This window comes from Schistocerca americana, chromosome 4 (genome assembly GCF_021461395.2).
Source record: "Schistocerca americana isolate TAMUIC-IGC-003095 chromosome 4, iqSchAmer2.1, whole genome shotgun sequence".
In the NCBI taxonomy this organism is placed as follows: domain Eukaryota; kingdom Metazoa; phylum Arthropoda; class Insecta; order Orthoptera; family Acrididae; genus Schistocerca; species Schistocerca americana.
Genome location: NC_060122.1, coordinates 716,174,414 through 716,194,518, shown reverse-complemented (window position 1 = coordinate 716,194,518; position 20,105 = coordinate 716,174,414). Strand labels below are relative to the sequence as shown.

General features: G+C 40.0%; 1 protein-coding gene across 1 annotated transcript in view; it reads right to left on the bottom strand.

Moving 5' to 3' along the window:
• Positions 1–20,105, bottom strand: part of LOC124613950 (nucleoporin Nup43) — a 202,703-nt gene that overhangs the window by 135,978 nt on the left and 46,620 nt on the right. Inside the window, exon 3 of the mRNA XM_047142718.1 lies at positions 4,408–4,538. Within this exon, the coding sequence (XP_046998674.1) occupies positions 4,408–4,538 (131 nt within the window). The remainder of the gene's footprint in view (positions 1–4,407; positions 4,539–20,105) is intronic.

The window sequence follows — 20,105 nt, the reverse complement described above, 5'->3', positions numbered from 1 at the left end:
GGTGCTCCAGTGAAGGGTGCTGATTATGACATTGGAGAGTCCACCTATGACCTCCAATGGCCACAGCAATCTCTGGCGTCTATTAGGGTAATGTCTTCCGACGTGGGCGGGGTTCCCAAGGAAGAGGGGATGCTTGGTTGGTTGCCAAAAGAATGGCTGCCGCTGTATGTCGCATCGATACTGCCTTGCGATGGGGAGCTAAGGATGACAGCAGAGGTGAACCCATCCCAGTCAGCATTACGTAGAACCCATCTGTTTGGGCATCCCGGGAAATAAAACTGATGGAGGGCCAGGGAGATCGGGTGATGGTCACTATCATACAGGTCTTTGTGGGACCTCCAGTGGATAGATGGTAGCAGACCAGGGCTGCAAAAGGTCAGATCAATGGCTGAATAAGTCTCGTGTGCAACGCTGAACTGTGTGTGGGCCCCAGAGTACAGGAGGCAAAGATCGAGTTGTGCCAGTAAAGTTTCGGTGTCTTTACTACGGCCAGTGATCATTGTTCCATACCACGAAGGGTTGTGGGCACTGAAGTCGCCCAACACTAGGAATGACTGGGGGGGGGGGGGGAGGGGGGGGGCTGAGACACGACATCATCGGGAGGGAGATAAAAGTTAACTGAACAGCCACAGTCCAAAATGGAGTATCATGTGGCACAAGGTCACTGTACACAGAGTCCAACACTTGTGTACGAAGTCCAGGTGGTGTCTTCTCATAGTCGGTATGATTCTTAAAGTAACCTTGGTAGCCATATGAGGGGCAGGCGTCCAAGTTGTTGGAAATCACACTTCCTGGATGGCAATACAGAATCCAGGTTATGCGCTTAAAAGTGCCATAATTCAGCCAGGTGGTAGAAAAATCTGTTACAATTCCTCTGGAGGGTAAGACTGACTGAATATTGAAGGCACATAAAGCGACAAGGGGGAAGGGGGAGGGAGGGGCCATTTATGACCCAGGGTCATGAACTGCCACCAGTTGAGATGTCGGGAGATGCACTAATGTGGTTCTATGGCACACTGCCTGGGGAGACCTGGTGCCACAGGACCACTGGGTTCTACATCTTGGGCACAGAAGGAATATGTGCAGAGTCCACTGGCATGCAGGCCACTGGAGTTTCTTCCCCTTAGAGGACTTCTTTTTGTCCTTTGTCTCCTTAGAAGACGAGGACTGAGAAGGTTTCCCTGAATTGGTTTCAGGTACAGAGGAAGAATGAGAAGTCCAACAGCCAGCAGCCTATGGTTCCTTCGGCCACTGGATGGCATCTGGCTGTGGACCGGCAGCAACCGTGAAGAAGAGTTCCAAGGGACCTCTTCCTAACTACAGAAGCTAGAGGATGATGATGTGCCACCAGCTGAGGGATAGGCCTTGTGTCCCCAGCAGGTGGAGAGCCAATGCTCCCAACAAGGATGTGGCAGAAGCCTGAGAGGGAAGGGTGAGGGGGAGGGGGGCACATATCAGTGGGCATTTCTGAGGGTACACTGAGAGGTGCAGCAGGGGAAGGCACTGTTGACAGAGAAAGTGACTATGTTGTGGATGTAGTGTAAGATTGTGTCATTCTTAGCACTGTAGAATTTACCAAGTGACCTTTCGCAAGAACAGTTAATTTGTGAGACTAATCCATGGCCCTTTGGTGTAAATATTCAGTTTTTAATAAAAGTGTCATCTTTTAGCCATGTGCAGAACAGTCCTTTATACAGCACCTAGCAAGCCACACTCTGCTACATTGTATTTAGTTTCAGAAAATTAGATGTGGAAACAATCCTCACACATGAAATGAAAATACAGCCCCAATCAATTACAGCACAAAGTTGAAAATCTGCCAATTACTGTTATTGTGATAATAAGTTAGTTGACAATTTTTTATTTAATTTATCTTCAGACTAAGTAAAAACTCAATTGCACATCATCCAGCCGAGACCTAGAGCTTTCCAATTAAGTTAATAACTGTCTTTTTTCTTCTTTTTCTTTTAATATTGGTCTGCTTCTAATACCGAAGATTTACGTATTTTGTTTCAAAAGAGAAGCAGAAATTAAAATTGCAATAACTTTTATACCTAAAATACCAATCGGATCATTACAATCAGCTTAATAAACGAAGGTGCAGTACGAAGCTGCAACCACTGTGCCACTGGCTGCTTCACAGCCTGTGCCATCTTAATTCTTCCCACAAACACCAGCTTTTTTGAACTGTGCAGACGGGAACTCTTCCTACAACATCATATCCCTTGTTCCCATAAACCCCCTTCATTAGTCACTGTCTCCCACCTATCTATCCCCTCCCTTCCCCCATTCCAATGCTACACATGTTTACTATGCCATCAATGCATCTACATAGTCCTTTACTTTGTCTTTATCCCCCCCCCCCCCCCCACACACCATCCCAATGCTGCACCTGTCAGGCCTATCCTGTCCCCACGAAGTCCCTGCTCTCTCCCACATGAAGCACTAGCATTTTCCCCACACCCTCCCTGATATTTCTCCCCCTCCCGGACCCAGTTAGACTGCTGCTCATGTGAGACGTAGTTGGGCCTTAGTGTCCAAAAACAACGGACATGTCGTTGTCTGAGATACGTATCACATAAAAGCTTTATAGGATGAGGCAAACATGTTCTACACTTATAACGAAACTTCTCTCTTTATGAAAAGTCTATTATTGTTCAAAAATTCTTGTTTGTTTTAACATTAAGATGGTTTCAAATGAGCTAAATGAAAAAGATGTAGCATACAACTAGAAATGTAAGCAACAAAAAATAATAAAATATGTATGGTTTTTTATATTTTATTCAATGTTATTGCTTATGTTTCTCATTGTACGCTATATCTTTTATATGGCCACTTCATGAAAGTGATAGGTTACTATGTCTCCTTTACCATCAAATAATGTTTGTCAGCTGCAGATACAAATTTTGTGTGAGAATTCATTTGTATGTGCATGTAACTGGGAAGCTAGATGTCGTGTTTCTACAATCTGATAACTGGTTCCTGGTTTCCACGACACAACACTCATTGGGTTGGCAGTTGTTCCACGGAGGTACGCCCCTTCTTAGACACACTTAGCACTCCAGAGAATCCTGAGTTCTTAACAGTGAATGAGGACACTCAAAGAAATCATTCTATCTTTATCTTATGATATGAAAAGACTGATGTATCAATGTATTGAATGTTAATGATTAACTACAGAAAGCATTATAAGAAGTGCTCCTGGATGTAATATTTAAGCAAATATATGAAGTTTTATGAAGAAGTAATATCTCATTTCATAGACCCAAGAAAGAGTTTGGACTTGTGAGCTTTCAACATCAAGATTTCTGCATGTGGGGACAAAATTAACTGATAAAAATAAGTGTGGCATATAAGAACAGCAAACTGACATGGGATCTCAGCTGATCATCCTGTACACTCTCAGCTTAAATTCCCAACCTAACTGCAAATTAGCTGAGGCAGAACTAGGTAAACACTTCACAGTTAAAGTGAAAATGTATTGCCCAAAGTTGGTCTAATAGTCAGAGAAGTCTCAATTTATTATGACTGAGTGTAGATGCTAGGCTTTCTTGGAAATGCCACACTCAAGATCTTGTTCAGTAACTGAATGCTGCTGTCTTAGCTATAAGTACGATCTCTACTGCCTCTGACATTGAAACACAAATGAGCATTTACTTTGCTTACTTACACACTATTATTTTATTTGGAATTATACATTTTGTGCCAACTATTTGCATTCACCATGAACATTCTTAGCTCAGGTAAGTTCGGTCACACTAGTCTGCAGTGTCAGCTCAGGAACTTCATATAGGCTGTTATTCAGGTCTCTCCAACTCTGCCATCCCTGTACTTACACCTGTCTGATTTGTTGTTGGCTATATTGACTCATTCAGAAGAAACTGCTTCATTCACTTAGTGAATATTATACGGAAAAGCAAATTTTACTTGGATAACAACTGCCTTAAGCATTTTACAAAAGATGTACACTATTATAGTTAGTTACAGTTTTAATACACTTCCCACAAAACTGGAAAAGTGTAGTGACAAACTCCAAGTATTCAAATCCCAGTTGAAACGATTCCTTGTAGCACACTACTGTTCCTTACTAGAATTCGTCACAATGCTTGAGAACTTTTCCCTGGACTGTGTTGTTCATTCATATACTCTTACAATTCCTTCATATTTTCTTAATTATTTCATTTATAAATTTTACAATTAGCAGTCCGTAAATTATGTACTGACTCTTCCTATGGCCAAGTAGCTGTGGCTTGCAAAGCCACAAGGGACCTTTCTGTAAATAAAATAAGCTGGCAAATATCATCTCCATTTTTTTAAATTTAAACAATCATCTTTTCACTAAGTGACAAGACACAACTAAAACTTCCAAAATAATGTAATTATTTTTTATACAACAATATAACTTACGGTAGAAAATGAAGTTTTTCCCATGATGTAACTTCCCTAAGGTCTGCACTCTGTGGATATCTAACATCAACTCTAAAGCATCTGACAGAGCCCCCTGAAGTGGCCACAACACATGTACTGCTGTTCACAAACTGTAAGAGAAAATTTGTAAAAACTGATATACTGTGATTGAGTTTCACAAGAGACGATAATAAAGAGAAAACTCTTTAACTTATAATGACAAAACAGAATTAATAGATTTTTAATTCCTCTTAGTTTACTTATAAATTTTGCAGCTCTTCATGCAATTAAGAGTTACATCTGCAAGTATATTTCCACTTCTTCAAAATGAGATACTATCAATGGGAACAACATAAGACAATATGTCTATTCAAAAATTGAAATCAAAATTAAGTCACAAATTATTTCTATCACATAATTTGAACTAAGTTTTATTATGCAACTAACAACAAGTAATACACAAAATGCAGTTTTGCGTATATGTGACTGAATATGACACAAAATAATATCTGATAACTTTGTGTTCAAAACTTCCACTCTTTTGTACCCAAACCAAGCCCCTTTATACTGTTTATCAATGAACGTTGTACAACAGGGTGATCAGTCTGTGGATTTCAAAGTAATTTCCTGTTTTGGGATTTTAATGCCTACCATTTTCTGCAACCCTTTGCTGCTCCTGTCTTACGATGGGGCTGAGGGTCAGAGGAATGCTTGATAGCACTATTACTACCTTTAAGTGTGCTTCACTATACACAAACATTTTCCCACTGCCTCCTAAGAACTAGCTGCAAAGCAACGCCCTGCCCACCGTCCATTGTCACCACAGACTGGAGCAACTGAACCATGTTCTTCAAGAGGGCTTCGACCATCTTCATCGAATTTGGAAAATAGGGACATCCCACCCACGATCATTCTCAAACCTCCTTAAGTGATATTCCACAGCCCATTCAATCGACACAACATCCTGGTCCATCCCTTTGCCACTCCCAACATCTTGCCACAGAGGTCATAATCCCTGTGGAAGATCCTGATGCAAGACTTCCACAATACATCTATCCCACATGCCCTACTGTAGTCCCATCACAGGTTTATCTTATCTGATCACTGGCAAGGCCGTGTGTCAAAGTAGGCCTGTCATGTTTCAGCTCTGCAATAATTTCTTCATAGCAGTTTACATGGGCATGATGGTCAACCAGTTGCCAACAAGAATGAACACCCACCACCAAACTATGCCCAACAGCAAAGCTGACCACCCAATGGTGCGACATGCTGCTGAGCACACAGGTTTAAGTTCATGACGGCTTTACAATCCATGCCACCTGGAATCTGCTCTCCAGCACCAACTTTTCTTAAGCACAGAGACAGGAGTTATATAAGCAATACATTCTTTGTTCTTTTAATACTCACAGCCTCAGTCTCCACTAATCCAATGTACTCACACCTTCTACCCAACAGAATCGCCTTCCTCTGTCTCTCCAAATCCCACCTTCAAGACATACTCGTTGTGCATTTTGCCTGTGATGGGACTACAACAGGATGTGCACAATAGGTGAATTGCGGAAGTCTTGCATCAGGGTCTTCCACAGGGATTATGACATCTGTGGCAAGGTGTTGCGAGTGGCATAGGGACGCACCGGGATGTTCCGTAACTTGGATGGGCTATGAGTACCACTTACGGAGGTTTGACTTCAGAGCATTTCCACTCAAGCTAGAGAGGGTTCTTGATTAACTTTATAGGAAGTACCAGAAATTGGTTATATGTGGTGACTTCAATATTAATTCTGAATGTGACTGTGCAAGAGAAAGGATGTTAGTAGATCTACTAGTCATATGATCTGATGCAGATTGTGTATTTTTCAACTAGGGTCCAGGGGAACAGTAGCACAGCCATAGACAATATTTTTATTCATTCTTCATTACTAGATGGGCATTCTGTTAGTAAAAGGGTTAATGACCTTTCAGACCATGATGCACAAATTTTAACACTAAAAGGCTTTTGTACTCAAACAAATGTCACATATAATTACAAACTATGTAGGAAATTTAATCCAATGGCAATAGAGAGGTTTTTTTTTTTTTTTTTTTAACTCATCAAGGAACAAGAGCAGCAGGATGTTTATAGTGCCGATAACACAGATGACAAATATAATGCTTTCCTAAACATATTTTTCATGCTCTTTTTGGAGTTACTTTCCATTAGAACGTACTAAACCGTGCACTAGCAATAATAGGTAGCCCAGGTGGCTGACTAGTGGGATAAGGATATCATGTGGAACACAGTGGGAATTATATCAAAATGTTAGAAGTAGTCACAATCAAGCTACAGCAGCTCATTACAAACAGTATTGCAAGGTGCTTAAAAATCTTTTTAGGAAGGCAAAGAGCATGTGGAATGCAAAGAGAATAACTGATTCACGGGATAAAATTAAAACCATATGGGCAGTTGTGAAGGAAGTGTCTGATCAGCTGCACAAGGTCAACGATATAAAGCCAGTTCATAGGAAAAATATTTCTGTTACTGACAAATAAGATGTATGTACAGCATTTAACAATCATTTTTGAGCAACACTGGCGAGTTAAATAAAAATTTAGTTTCTACAGAGAATCATATAACTCTCTTGGCAAATGCCTTTCTGAGATTGATGTCTGAACTACTACTCTGTGATACAGACAAGGGGCATAGTCTATATCAATTGAAGCAGGCTACAAAAAAAATCTTACCTTCATAGTCTCGGATGTTATTGAATTTAGCGTATGTTAAAATGTAGGACTAAGTAAGGAACACACATTTTTTGCTTTCTCCAAAAACCTTACTGCTCTAAGATACAGCCCTCCATAGACAACACTGCGCATACCATTTTGAATATGCGAATTTTGGAAAAAAATTTAAAATGCTGTATCTCTGGAACAGTTCTAGATATTTTGTTGGTTTTTTTTTTTCGAAAGATAATTGCTTTATGATTCCAAAAAAATCCTCCTCTTGGACTCATCTGTCAAAGTTCTTTTACTACAGCGTTCCAAACTTTTTTATAATTTATGAAAAAAATTTTTTTTCATAACTGCCAACCTGCACAATTTTAATTTTTTCCTGTTGGTTAGTACCATGCAGTTCTACATTCCCTGAAAAGGAGAGCTTCCACTTTTAAGTTGAACAGGTTTTATAAACACTTGAAATTTTTGCCATACATAAAACCTGTTTTATTACCACATTATCATATAACAGGCTCATAAAAATCGAAATATAGCCTTATTTAACATAAATTTGATTTTGTAAGATGAGTAAGAGACTCATTTTTCAAGCATTTTAAATGGTTCCAAAATGTATGTGAAAGGCCCAAAGACTTAAAGGTTTCAATTTATACAACTTCTGTGCACTCTGTTTTGTACTAAAATTAGCCAGGCAATGAACTAAAAATGTGTTCCACAGCTTCAGTATCTTCCTTTGATATAGAGTAATGCCTTCCTGTTGAACCAAAAGGCTTCCTTTGATATAGAGTGATGCCTTCCTGTTGAACCAAAAGGAACTGAAGCACTTACAGTCTTCAAAACATTGTGAACAGGAAGTGACCACTGATGGCGTTGTTGTTGTCCTTCAGCTGGAAACCTATATCCAGCAGCTGGTCCACGTGGTAGCATAAAGTTCACTACAATTTCATTTACCTCATAACTGGTGTCTATAATCTTTGCAATTTACCATCACAGTCATACAAATCTGCCACAAACACCCCCTTCTCAGGTTGTGAATCTGAATATTATCCTGCTGTTTCTGAGGTGTTGGCCGAACGAACAAAATTTCTTCTTTCTTGCTCTTTAAAGTGCGTGCAGTATGAGTTCGCCCATCACTTGAAGTCTTCTTCTGAATTCCTTTCACAGGAGTAGTTTACTTGGACCACTCTCCTTTTCTCGGCTCACAGAATTCTTAGATTTCCTCTTTTGACAAAAGAGTGAGGACTGTGGATGCGTAACGTTTCACAACTCTCTTAAAATCCTCAGCATTCTGAATCGCAGCTGTATTTGGTGTGGAAAGATTATGTTTTGTAGCACTGTGCTTCAGCAGGCCTCCTACATCATCACAAGGCCCCTTCCCATGACCAGTAGCACTGTATACCCAGTCAGTTGGCACAAGCGACTTACTCAATTCAAACAGCTGGTAAAGATTTTTAAAATGACTAGGAGCAATACCGGAAATAATGATGCCAGTTTGCAGCTGAAGAATTTTGCGCATTGCTATCGAAGCATACGCTGAATCATGTCCTGTGTCATCACTTATAACTGCAACACTTATGGTCTTGTTTTGAAAATATGTCACTCCTGTAAAAATTGAAACTTGGGTCATTATTGCAATGATACTGTTCACTTCTTGTGGGAGAATTACAGACCAGTTCTCAGCAAAATCACAGTGAAGCACACTAAACATAGTTCTTTAGCCTGTACACACCCTTTCACTCCTGCAATGTGTTACTGCTGTAATTTCTTCAGTTGCTGGTGTGTTGCTGCTTTCACTGACCATTTACCAAGTTCATCAATGAAACTGTCAAAGGCAACAGTTTTCTTAATTTATTTTCCTCCCATGTCACATACGTAATTTTTGCAGCGTTATCTGCTACATCTTCCAGGCCCCGTGTCTGTAAAGACAGTCCTCCCTTTCCATGGCAGTCACCACATTCTCTTGCTTTATATTTCAGACTACTAATGACGTCACACACCAACCAAGGTGTCATATGTCACATGCTCCAGTAAGTTCTTCAAAGTTCAAAATTCGAGCAGTACATACACATAAACAGACATCTCTAGGTGGGTGTGGAACTACCCACTTATGTCATAGTGCATAAAATTTTGATCTTCCAATATGTGAGGTTGTATAGTTGCCTTATAAACTGCAAAAGTTTCTTTAATACTTCTAGTCATGTACCTCTTCACTTTAGCAACTTTTTGATCTTCAACTGATAAAGGTACAGTGTATTTTTTGTTGGCACTCTGGCAAGAACAGTCCCATTTATCTTCCATATAAAATGACTGCACTGTTTGAACAGGATGACCATAATAGGGATCTGGTCTTCCAAAGACTCCTTTTACAGACGTCACACTTCTTGATTTGTCTACCATGTACCTTAATACTGATGGAAAGTGGTTCAAAATTGTTTTCTTTAAAAATGTCTCTGGAATAATAGTTAAAACTCGCATCTTTTCACTGCAGTATGCACAATATTCGACAGCTGAATTGATATTTGTGAAAAATTCCTGGCAAGAGGTGCAAGAGTGCTTTAGTTCATTTTCTTCTGAAGATGGAATTTCTACTTTGAAAAGTGTGGTCAGTTTTGCTGTAGTGTATTCATCCATAGCTTTAGTAATTTCTCTGCACTTTCTTGATGCATAGAGCTTACCACTTGACGTCACTGACCCCAGTTTCTCAACAGGACTAACACATACCTCTGTAGTTGACTGATCCAGGGTATTTAATTCTTCCTCTATTGATGCAAAATCTGCATCATCTGCACAATGGGAGGCTTCACCTTGTTCAGATACTATCGTTGTTATTCTGCCAAAACATTTAGAGCACAAACAGTTGTCACTGGAAACATCTTCACTTTGAAACAGTCTTCAAACGTGAACACTAATTCCCAACATGCACAAACTCCGTTTCTTTGTCTTATAAAAAACTCTTTTATGGATATGCAAATAGTCAGTATGCTTCACACTCCTGCGGCCCCAGTCGTAAGACATTTCAAACAGTCCTTTTCACAAAACAGGCAAATTCCTCACGAAAACACAGAACTCACTGGATGGTCTCAGATTTCTTAGAAGCCTCTCCAGTTAACAAATTAGCACTGAACAACTACAATACAGAAACCTGCAATGAACAACCACGGCAAAGAAACTGACAAGAAACTACGACAAAGTGTAAGAAATATCTGCAACAATAAAAGTGAAAAGAAAGAACTGCAACAAAGACAATAGAAATAAACATTATAACAAAGAAATTAGTAAGAAACAACTTCAGTGGAGGCACACATTGCCCTTGAAAGTTTAAAAAAAGATTTTTTTAAATAAAAAATGTCCATCTTAAAAGTGGAAGCTTTCCTTCACATAGAATACGGTACTACATGGAGCTAATCAACAGAAAAAATCTAACTTTTCTGGATTGCATTTTTGAAAAACAAATTTTTCTGTAAACTATAAAAAAAATTTGAAAGGCAACAGTACAAGAACTTTGACAGATATGTCCAAACAGAGGATACCATTGTAATCATAAAGCAATTATCTTTAAAATAAGAAAATCTAACAAAATACCTAAAACTGTTACAGAAAATTTTCCGAAATTCGCATCTTGAAAATGGTGTTCGCAGTGTCATCTTTGGAGGCCTGTACCTCGAGGCAGAAACTTTTTGGGAAAAAAAACCCCAAACATTTCTTACTTACTCCTGGAATTTTAACAGATGCTAAATTCAATAACATCTGAGACTATGAAAGTAACCCCCTGCCTGAAGTGATATGGATTATGCCTTGGTGAGATTGAGTCAATAATTAAATCACTGAAGACTAAGGACTCTCATGGATATGATGGCGTGCCTAGTGGACTATTGGAATAGTACAGCCGCTTTATAAAAAGGGAGAAAGCGATAATGTAGGCAATTTTAAACCTATTTCTATGCCATCAGTGTTTGCTAAAGTTATTGGTGGTGGTGGTTTTGGGGGAGGAGACCAGACAGCGAGGTCATCGGTCTCATCGGATTAGGAACGGATGGAGAAGGAAATTGGCCGTGCCCTTTGAAAGGAACCATCCCGGCATTTTCCTGGAGCAATTTAGGGAAATCACGGAAAACCTAAATCAGGATGGCCGGATGCGGGATTGAACCGTCGTCCTCCCGTAAAGTTATTGAAAAGGCTGTGTATATAAGGATAATTGATCATTTTATATCACATAATTTGCTATCAAATATACAGTTCAGCTTTCTAAGTCATTTAACATCTGAAAATGCTATATTCCCTTTTCTCTGTGAGGTACTGGATGAGTCAAACAAAAGGCTTTGAATGCTAGGTGTGTTTTGATTTAACTAAGGCATTTGATTGTGTTGATCACAAAATATTGCTCCAGAAGTTGGACCATTACAGAATATGGGGAGTAGCTCACAATTAGTTCACCTCTTACTTTTACAACAGACAGCAAAAGGTCATACATTATTCACAGTGTTGAGCATGGCTGTGATGTGGGGTCTGAGTGGGGCACGGTCAAACAGAGAGTGTCAGTGTTGGGGCCATCCTGTTCCTTATTCATATAAATGATACGCCCTCTAGTATTAAGTGTAATCCTAAAATATTGCTGTTTGCTGATGACACTAGCTTGGTAGTAAAGGATGTTGTGTGCAACATTGGCTCGATTTCAAATAGTGCATTTCATTGCATAAGTGCATGGCCTGTAGAAAATAAACTAACACTAAACCACAGTAAGACTGTTTTTACAGTTTCTAACACACAATTCAACAAAACCAGAAGTTTTAATTTCACAGAGTGGGCCTATGATTAGTGAAACTGAACAGTTCAAATCTCTTGGTGTTCAGATAGATAGTGAAATCTGGAAAGGCCATGGTCACGATCTTGTACAAAGACTTAATGTTGCCATTTTTACTGTTTGAACAGTATCTGAAGTAAGTGATTGTTTGACATAAAAATTAGTCTACTTTGTTTATTTTCATTTGATTATGTCATATGATATAATATTTTGGGGTAACTCTTCCTGTTCTAAATGGATTTTTTGGCTCAGAAACTGGCAGTTCGGGCAATAAGTGGTGTAAGTTCATGTACTCAGCAGAAATCAAACCTGCATTTGGATCAGACATCCGTAACTCTTGTGCAGAAAGATGTACAGTATACTGCTGAATCCATTTTCAATAAGCTACCACAAGAATTCAAAAGTCTTAGCAGTAATCCATGCGCCTTCAAATTGAAACTAAAGAGTTTCCTCATAGGTCACTACTCCTAGTCTGTCGAGGACTTCCTTGAAAAATTAAGCTGATTCTTGTTGTATTGTTGATTGTGTTCACTTAAACTTATGGCTTGACTTTTTCTGGGTTCATAAACATTCCATTTTTATCTGTTATTGCTTTTATATTGCAATTTCATGTACTAACACATTCCATGACCTGGGAAATTTGCTCCTCAATTTGGTCCTACAGAACTATACATGTAAACAAATAAATAAATAAATGCACCAGGTCCAGTGCCTGTGTGCTGAATTCCAGTCCCATATACCTGCTGCCTCTCCTCCTGGAGGAGGGGCGGGGGAACCAGCCGAAGGGGGGAGGGAGGGGGTTGGGGTGGAGGAGGGCTGGAGGCAGATGGGAAAGGGACCACTCTTCTGTGGGGGGAGCGGCAGGACAGAGGAGGGGCCCAGCAGTGGAATGGGCAGGGGGCCCGGCAGCGGAAGGGGAGGGTGGGATACGGTTGATGGAGCTGTATAATGGAAGGTAATTCATTCTAAATGGTGTTTTCACAGCTACTTTTGTAAAGAAGCTAATAAGTATGTCACTTTGCCATATTCTTAATGTAGGGTATGGAATGTTTGGCACAAAGTTGAGGAGTAGAAGTATTAAAATGTCTGAAGTAGCTTTTGCAACATGTTGTTGAATTAGAGAAAACGTTGAAGCAGACTATGGCAGTCAGTCAGCACGTGAAATTTTCATTACATTCCAGTAGCTCCAAATTTCCAAGACCTTTGTATATTGCCCTATTGTATTGTGTGGGTCCTAAAACTAAAGAAAAGTGTAAAAAGTGAGGAAAACTACAGAAAAAAGACTAACTTTTAAAGTAGTATGTCTTGTGTGCACAGAATAGGCACTTGTTAATGGATTGTGAATTACAAATTTCTAGTATGTGTAATCATTACATTGAATTAATTGTTTTACAACACAAAGGAGAGCTACATGCAAATGAGGTGAGGCATCCAATATAATACATGTAACTGGGTGTTTTCTACAAATGGGATGGGGCATGACAAATCCAGCTTTTATAACAAAAAAATTCAATGAAAAAATGAAAGGAAAAAAGGAAAGTTCAAGAGAAAACTGAAAGAAGCTGTGAGGTTACATAATGCCTCACTAAGTATTGTGTAGATTGTCTTGAATTAAGAGTCCTCTCAAGATTTTTATGAGAAATAGTGAAATAGTCAACTAAGATACTGAAAGGGACTGGCCCAGACACAAAACAATACCCACTTCCATTTCCCCAGCTCTAATCGTAACCTCCTTAACTGACCTTTATAGGCTAAGAAAACCAAACAGTGATTTATGCCAGATGGGTCAGATTCATATGTCAATTTCAGTTCACCTTTTATGTATGGTTAGGAAAGTTTTGGCAGAATGTAAATAGTTTTAGAGTAGAGGAGACAACTCAGTGAATAGTGGGAGCACTGACACATCGAAAGGCACACAAAAAAGGATGGAAGCTTAGACTATACTATTAATGGGCTAGAATAACCCCCCCCCCCCCCCTCAGGGTCGTGTATTGGGTTCAATTTTTGACACACACACACACACACACACACACACGTACACGTGCAGAACAAACAATGACTGGGGTCTGATGGATTGTTTTGGGTAAGGTGGGTAGATGGGAAAGAGAGGCAGCAAGTGGGTAGGGTGAGCTGGGAAAGGATGGCTGATGCTCAGATGGAGGCAGTAGGTGTGGGGGTGTACGAATGTGGCACACGGACACCACAGCCTGTGAGTTCTTGTGGCACGAGTTCATGTGGCAGATGATGATGATATGATGACAATGGATTGTTGAAGGAACACAAATGGATTCAGGAGGGGGTGACAGGACACACGAAGGGGATACTTGGGTACAGGGGTGCGTGTAATGTGTTGGTAGAGACTGACACAAGGAGGATCAGTGGAACAAAGAATGTGTTGTTAGGATAACTCCCATGCACACAGTCTAGAAAAGATGGTGCTTGAGGGGGGAAGGGGGGGAAGAGGGGAAGGAGGGGGGACCCTGATGTCAAGGGTTGTGAAACAGCCACTGAACTAGAGTTTGCTGTGGTCAGCAGCATGTTCTGGCACCAGGTGGTCAAGTCTGCTCTTCGCCACAGTTTGACAGTAGTCGTCTATTCTTGTGGAGATGTCCACACAAAATGCTGTGCAGAAATTTGCAGTGGAGCTGGTACACAACATGGCCACTTTCACAGATGGTCCTGCTTCTGATGGGACAGAGTAAACCAGTGACATGGCTAGAGTAGGACGTATTGGGTGGGTGAGTCAGATACATTTTGTAAGCCCTGTGACGAAGAGTTGGAAGAGGTAGTGAGATAAGGATGGACTGGGATGTTGTGCACGTTGGACAGACAGCAGAGTACCATTTTAGAAAGGTTGGTAAGGACTGTGGGTCTCTTTTTCTGGATATGATGATTGATAGCAAACCCTAACAGAAGATGTGGTTCAGTTGCTCCAGTTCGGGATGATATGGAGTGATGAGAGGATTGTTCCTTTGCAGCTGGTTCTTGCAGGTGGTGTAAGGATATAGCACGGGAAATCTGTTTGTGGGCTAGGTCTTGAGCAATAGTGCCTGTCTGTGAAGGCCTTTGTGAGATCTTCAGCATACTGTGCAAGGAAATTCTCATCTCTGTGGATATGCCATCCACAGATGACCAGGCTTTATTGAAGTGATTTTTGCTATGGAAGGAATGACAGCTTTTAAGACAGAGGTATTTTGGGGGCTAGTGGACTTGGTATGGACAGATATATGGATGGAGACATCAACGAGGTGCAATGTAGTGTTTCAAAATATGAGCTGAAACACTGCCACCTTTTCCCACCTGAGCAGCATCAGATAAGTAACAATTAATTATCTGAATTTATATTATTAATAGTTTATCAATGTACTGAACAAGTGTGTATTTTCTGTGTGTTAAATGTCAAACACATCAGTTCATGACAACATGGTCCAGTGGTTATCCATGGCTGCGGCATGTGGCAGTGCAGGTAACTTCAAGTAATCAGCAATGAGCCCGTAAATAGGAAAGACCAGAATTACATTGTCAAGAAAAGTGGTGCATACTATTATAGAGAAATAATTTTTAATTTTGTAAGGAAACATTTCAGTTCTGTATGAGTTCTTACTGAGTTCTCTTCAGCTCTGTGTGAAGCCTTTATTCAGTCATTATACTGACACAATAAAATCTCAAACACAGAAAGTTATAAGTGAATGAAAAGCTTTTTGGAGTTTTTTATTACCAATAACTTCTATTGAAATACTTAGATTAAAAATCTCACTAATCTACATTACCTATGGAAAAGAAAGGTAATCTTCAAAATATAGTAATGGGTAGTAAAGAAATACTGCAAATTACAGTTGAAGAAATTATATCTCTGGCAGAGACTTTACTTGACTTAACAAATAACAATGTGATTTTGTTTAACTAATACGTTTAACTAACACAAGCATTTGAAGTCCTAACTTGCGCAAAATCTCTATGCTCTCTGCTGAATGGCAGAACGAATTTGATTCAAGATAAAAGTTAACATATTTATAAACATTCAGGTTATACAAATCGTCATAAAAAAGAGGAAAAGATATATTCATGATGTTAGTGGTGTTGCTACTGGTGACATGGTCCTGCATGAGTGAGGCATCAATAAATTAAGAATCATCCATTACAGCATTAGGAAAAATTACTACAGACTTTAGCAGCAACACCAAAGGAAATCTATGTCTAGGAAGAAGGCATCTTGGGCTAAGAACGACGTGGTGAAGTGAATAAGGGACAAGGTTTAGGGGCCACAGAGGAACGAGGAAAAGGTGTCTTGTCTCTGGGTACAAACCATGAAAATATCATGAATGAACCTGAAACACACAAGGGATTTTTTTGGGTTTTGAGAAGCTAGAAAACCTTCTCCTAGATGGCCAATAAATAGATTAGCATGAGAGGGTGCCACACAGGTACTCATGACTGTGTCAGAAGTTGGTTTATACACCTTAAAGGGAGAAGTAGTTATGTGTGAGGATATGTAATCACATATGTACGGAATGAGGTAGCGGGTTTGGAACCAGAAGGACAATGGGGGAGGTAGTGTTCGACAGCAGCAACTCCATGAGCATGGGGGATGCTGGTGTAGGGGAGGTGGCATCAACAGTGATAACTAGGGATCTAGGTGACGATGGGCTGGGAATGTCAAGAGTCAGTGAAGAAAGTTGTTTGTATCTTTAATATGAGAGAATAAGCTTCAAGCAATTAGTTGGAGGTGTTGATCAACAGGATCGGAAATTTTGCCATTAGGAGCACAGTAACGAGGTACAAAGGGTTGTCTAGGATTGATGGGTTTATGCAGTTTGGGAAACATGTAGAATGCGTGTTCATCAATTTTGCTCAGTGGTCAATTCGGATATGCAAATATGCTGATGCGTGGAGCAGGCCACTGGTGGGATTTCAACTCTAAACTCTGTGGAGTTACAGAGGCAGTTTGGAGGTCAACAGAAAAAATGCTGTGAATGGCCAGTGTTGCGATCACGTGGTGTGTACAGGCCCCTAGTGGCAGGACAGCACAAGGAGAGATGGGTGGCCGCCATCAATGGAAGTGTATGTGGCTGAAAAGTGTTGGTGCTGGGGCTGTGGCCTCGGCACTGGACTTCTAGTGCCCAGTCTTGATAGAGGTTGTAATTTGGCTTTGATTACACCTTGCTTGTGGAACTAAGGTGAGCATTCTCAAACTTTATCAATAAGTTCCTCTATTTTTGCCCAGCTCACCTTAACCCTCCTCTGTGTGTAAGACTTCAAGAGGTCCACTTTGAGCTGTGGAGCCAAGCATGAATGCGAGTGTGTGCTCTATTTTCCTGTACTTGAGTTACGTGTTGAAATTTTGAAAGACACAGATATGATTGTGGTTTTTATGTCAAAGACAACTGCGTTCAGAGTTTCATTTGTTAAGGTCGCCTTATGGCAATCATGCGACATAATTTATGCTGTACTTAATTCTATTCTGTCTGTTATAGTGTTCTATGTGATTTGGCCATCTCCTGAAATTACTTTCTACAGTATGCTGATGCACTGGCAGCAGCTAAAGGTTACATTACAATGGCACTATTCACTGTGAGTAAGTTGGCTGAAAGTTTTACATGCCATGTAAAGTACCTCTGATAACTGCATAAAAAGCTCATATGTCTTTATTTGAGGTTTTCTATATTATTAAGTCTATTGTTCCGCACTTAAAGAGAATTCAGGGCCTTGTGGTTATCTGTCTTGCTATTTGTTTTCCCTTGGTTATTCACAGCTGTGATCTTGAAGAAAAGTGACCTTAAATGAGTTATCTAACTGTCAGTTTTTTCTGGCCACTGTTGCTTAAAGGACACTCCTGTCTTCAAGTGCCTTAAATTGTTGTGTGTTCGGCACTGGCTGGTCAGACCAGTTTTATTTAAGAAGATTAATTTACTTGGCTATTGACTAATGACAACCACACACTTAATATTATGTTATATTTCCTTTTAAATATTTAACCTACCTGATTTTACTGGTCAATTACAGCTATCTCTGCTTAATGAAAATTTGCATTCCACCTTGTGTTCTGCTGACGTCACTGGCCTGTTTAACATTTTCGGTCGCAGTCATTTTTTTGAAGAAATTGGTGTTATTAATGGTTCCAGCCATTGCTCTCATTATTCTCAATGAGATTTGTGCAGCCATTGCTCTCATTATTCTCAATGAGATTTGTGCGGTTTGTAACTAATAAAATTTGCTCAAGTGGGTTTGAGTCAGCTGTGGTCATCTTGCCTACTGCTTTACTACTTTAAATTTACCTTGCTCATTTTACTGTTGGTCAGCTATGGCCATTTGAGGATAAAGAAAAATTTTAACAAAAATAATTTGGAATGTCTACATGGAGATGTAATTGAGATTGCTCTCTGGAATTAGTGGACTTAAATCATTTTTAAGAAAAGAGTAATTGTTGGGAAAATGCTTGAGACAAATTTAATGCCAGTACAGATTTAATTGAAACTGCTTGTATATTATAACACAAGGGCTTCAATTGTAACTTATGTGGGAATAACAGTACAGGTTTTTTTTAGGAAGGATATGTTTTTAATTATGTAGGTCTTTTTCTGTATTTCTCAAGTACCAATATATGAACCGTCTGCTTTGGAGTTAAAATAAATTTTGGGAAGAGTTAAGTGGCTTACCACTCAGGGACCATGGTGTCCAGACAAACTACCTCCAAAATTTAGTACCACCCATCACCACCCCATCCTGGGTGAGTTTCAGTTGGGGTGAAAAGGGAGACAGAGTCACGCAAGATACTCTAGGATAGGCCTAAGTATTTGAGTAGAGATTGGAGGTTACATTGGACTTCTGGGATTGGATTGCTATGGTAGAACTTGTAGGTGGGGGAGTCAAGATAATTGGCAGAAGCATTCTGTCAGGTAGTAACTACAATTCATCATGACAGTGTTGAAGCCTTTGTCTGCGCAGAGGATGATTACATCAAGGTTTGTCTTGAGGTTTTAGATGGCTGTTCTTTCTTCCACTGAGAAATTTGTGTTCCAGAGAAGTGACCTGAGGAAGGAGGCCAAGTTGGAGGTAAGGGATTCCTGAAAGCTAACTCAGGATCAATCAGTTGAAGAAGAGAAGGTCCAATCCAATGGTGGTATGAACTGGAAGAGTCTAGTTCAATGTTGAGATTAGATAGCTTCGGTTGGAGGAATTGATAGTAAAGATGTGTTTCCACTGCAATGATTGGGAGAAGAAGAGTAGGCCTTTGACAAGTCCAGTGTGGTTGAACTTAGGTGGGCGACTGATGGTGAGGACCTTAGGTAGAACTGAAAGTTCTATTGGATTAAGGTTTTCAACGTATAGGTTGCAACAGTGTTCTGTGTTTTGTGGAATGTTAGGAGGAAGTTTTAGAGGAAGTTGTTGATGGGAAACATCAGCAAGGCAGTGTTTGGGTGCCACGAGGGGCTGATGAGAGGTCAAATTTCACTGAGTGTAGGACAGGTATTGATGGACAGTAGTGCTCTGAGGTGGGAGTAACATTTTAATAAATTCTGATAATTTTTGGAGATGGTGTCTGGAGTGTTCTTTGAGGTGTTGGTGGACAAGGATTTCAGTTATGGAGATATGGTGCAGGTACTTCGGATTGCACAGTAACAGTATCTTGTAATGGGAGTAGAAGTGGTCCTGAGGTGCCAGTGAAAGCAGCTGTATCATATCAGCTTTGCTGCACTCACTGCACAGCATTTCATGCGGCCTTGACTACCAAACAGCTGTCTACAAGAATAAATAACCACTGTTAAACTGTAGTAGAAGAGCAGTGTTGACCACACAATTGCAGAATATGCAGCTAAGCAGTAGTAGTTGAGCGCCTCAGAGAGAACCTGCAGAACGTCGTGAAGAAGTTTCGTGATCATACTATTGTAATAGGGGGAGACTTCAATCTACCAGGTATAGAATGGGATAGTCACACAATCAGAACTGGAGCCAGGGACAGAGACTCTTGTGACATTATCCTGACTGCCTTGTCCGAGAATCACTTCGAGCAGATAGTTAGAGAACCAACTCGTGAAGCTAATGTTTTAGACCTCATAGCAACAAATAGACCGGAACTTTTCGACTCCGTGAATGTAGAAGAGGGTATCAGTGATCATAAGTCAGTGGTTGCATCAATGACTACAAGTGTAATAAGAAATGCCAAGAAAGGAAGGAAAATATATTTGCT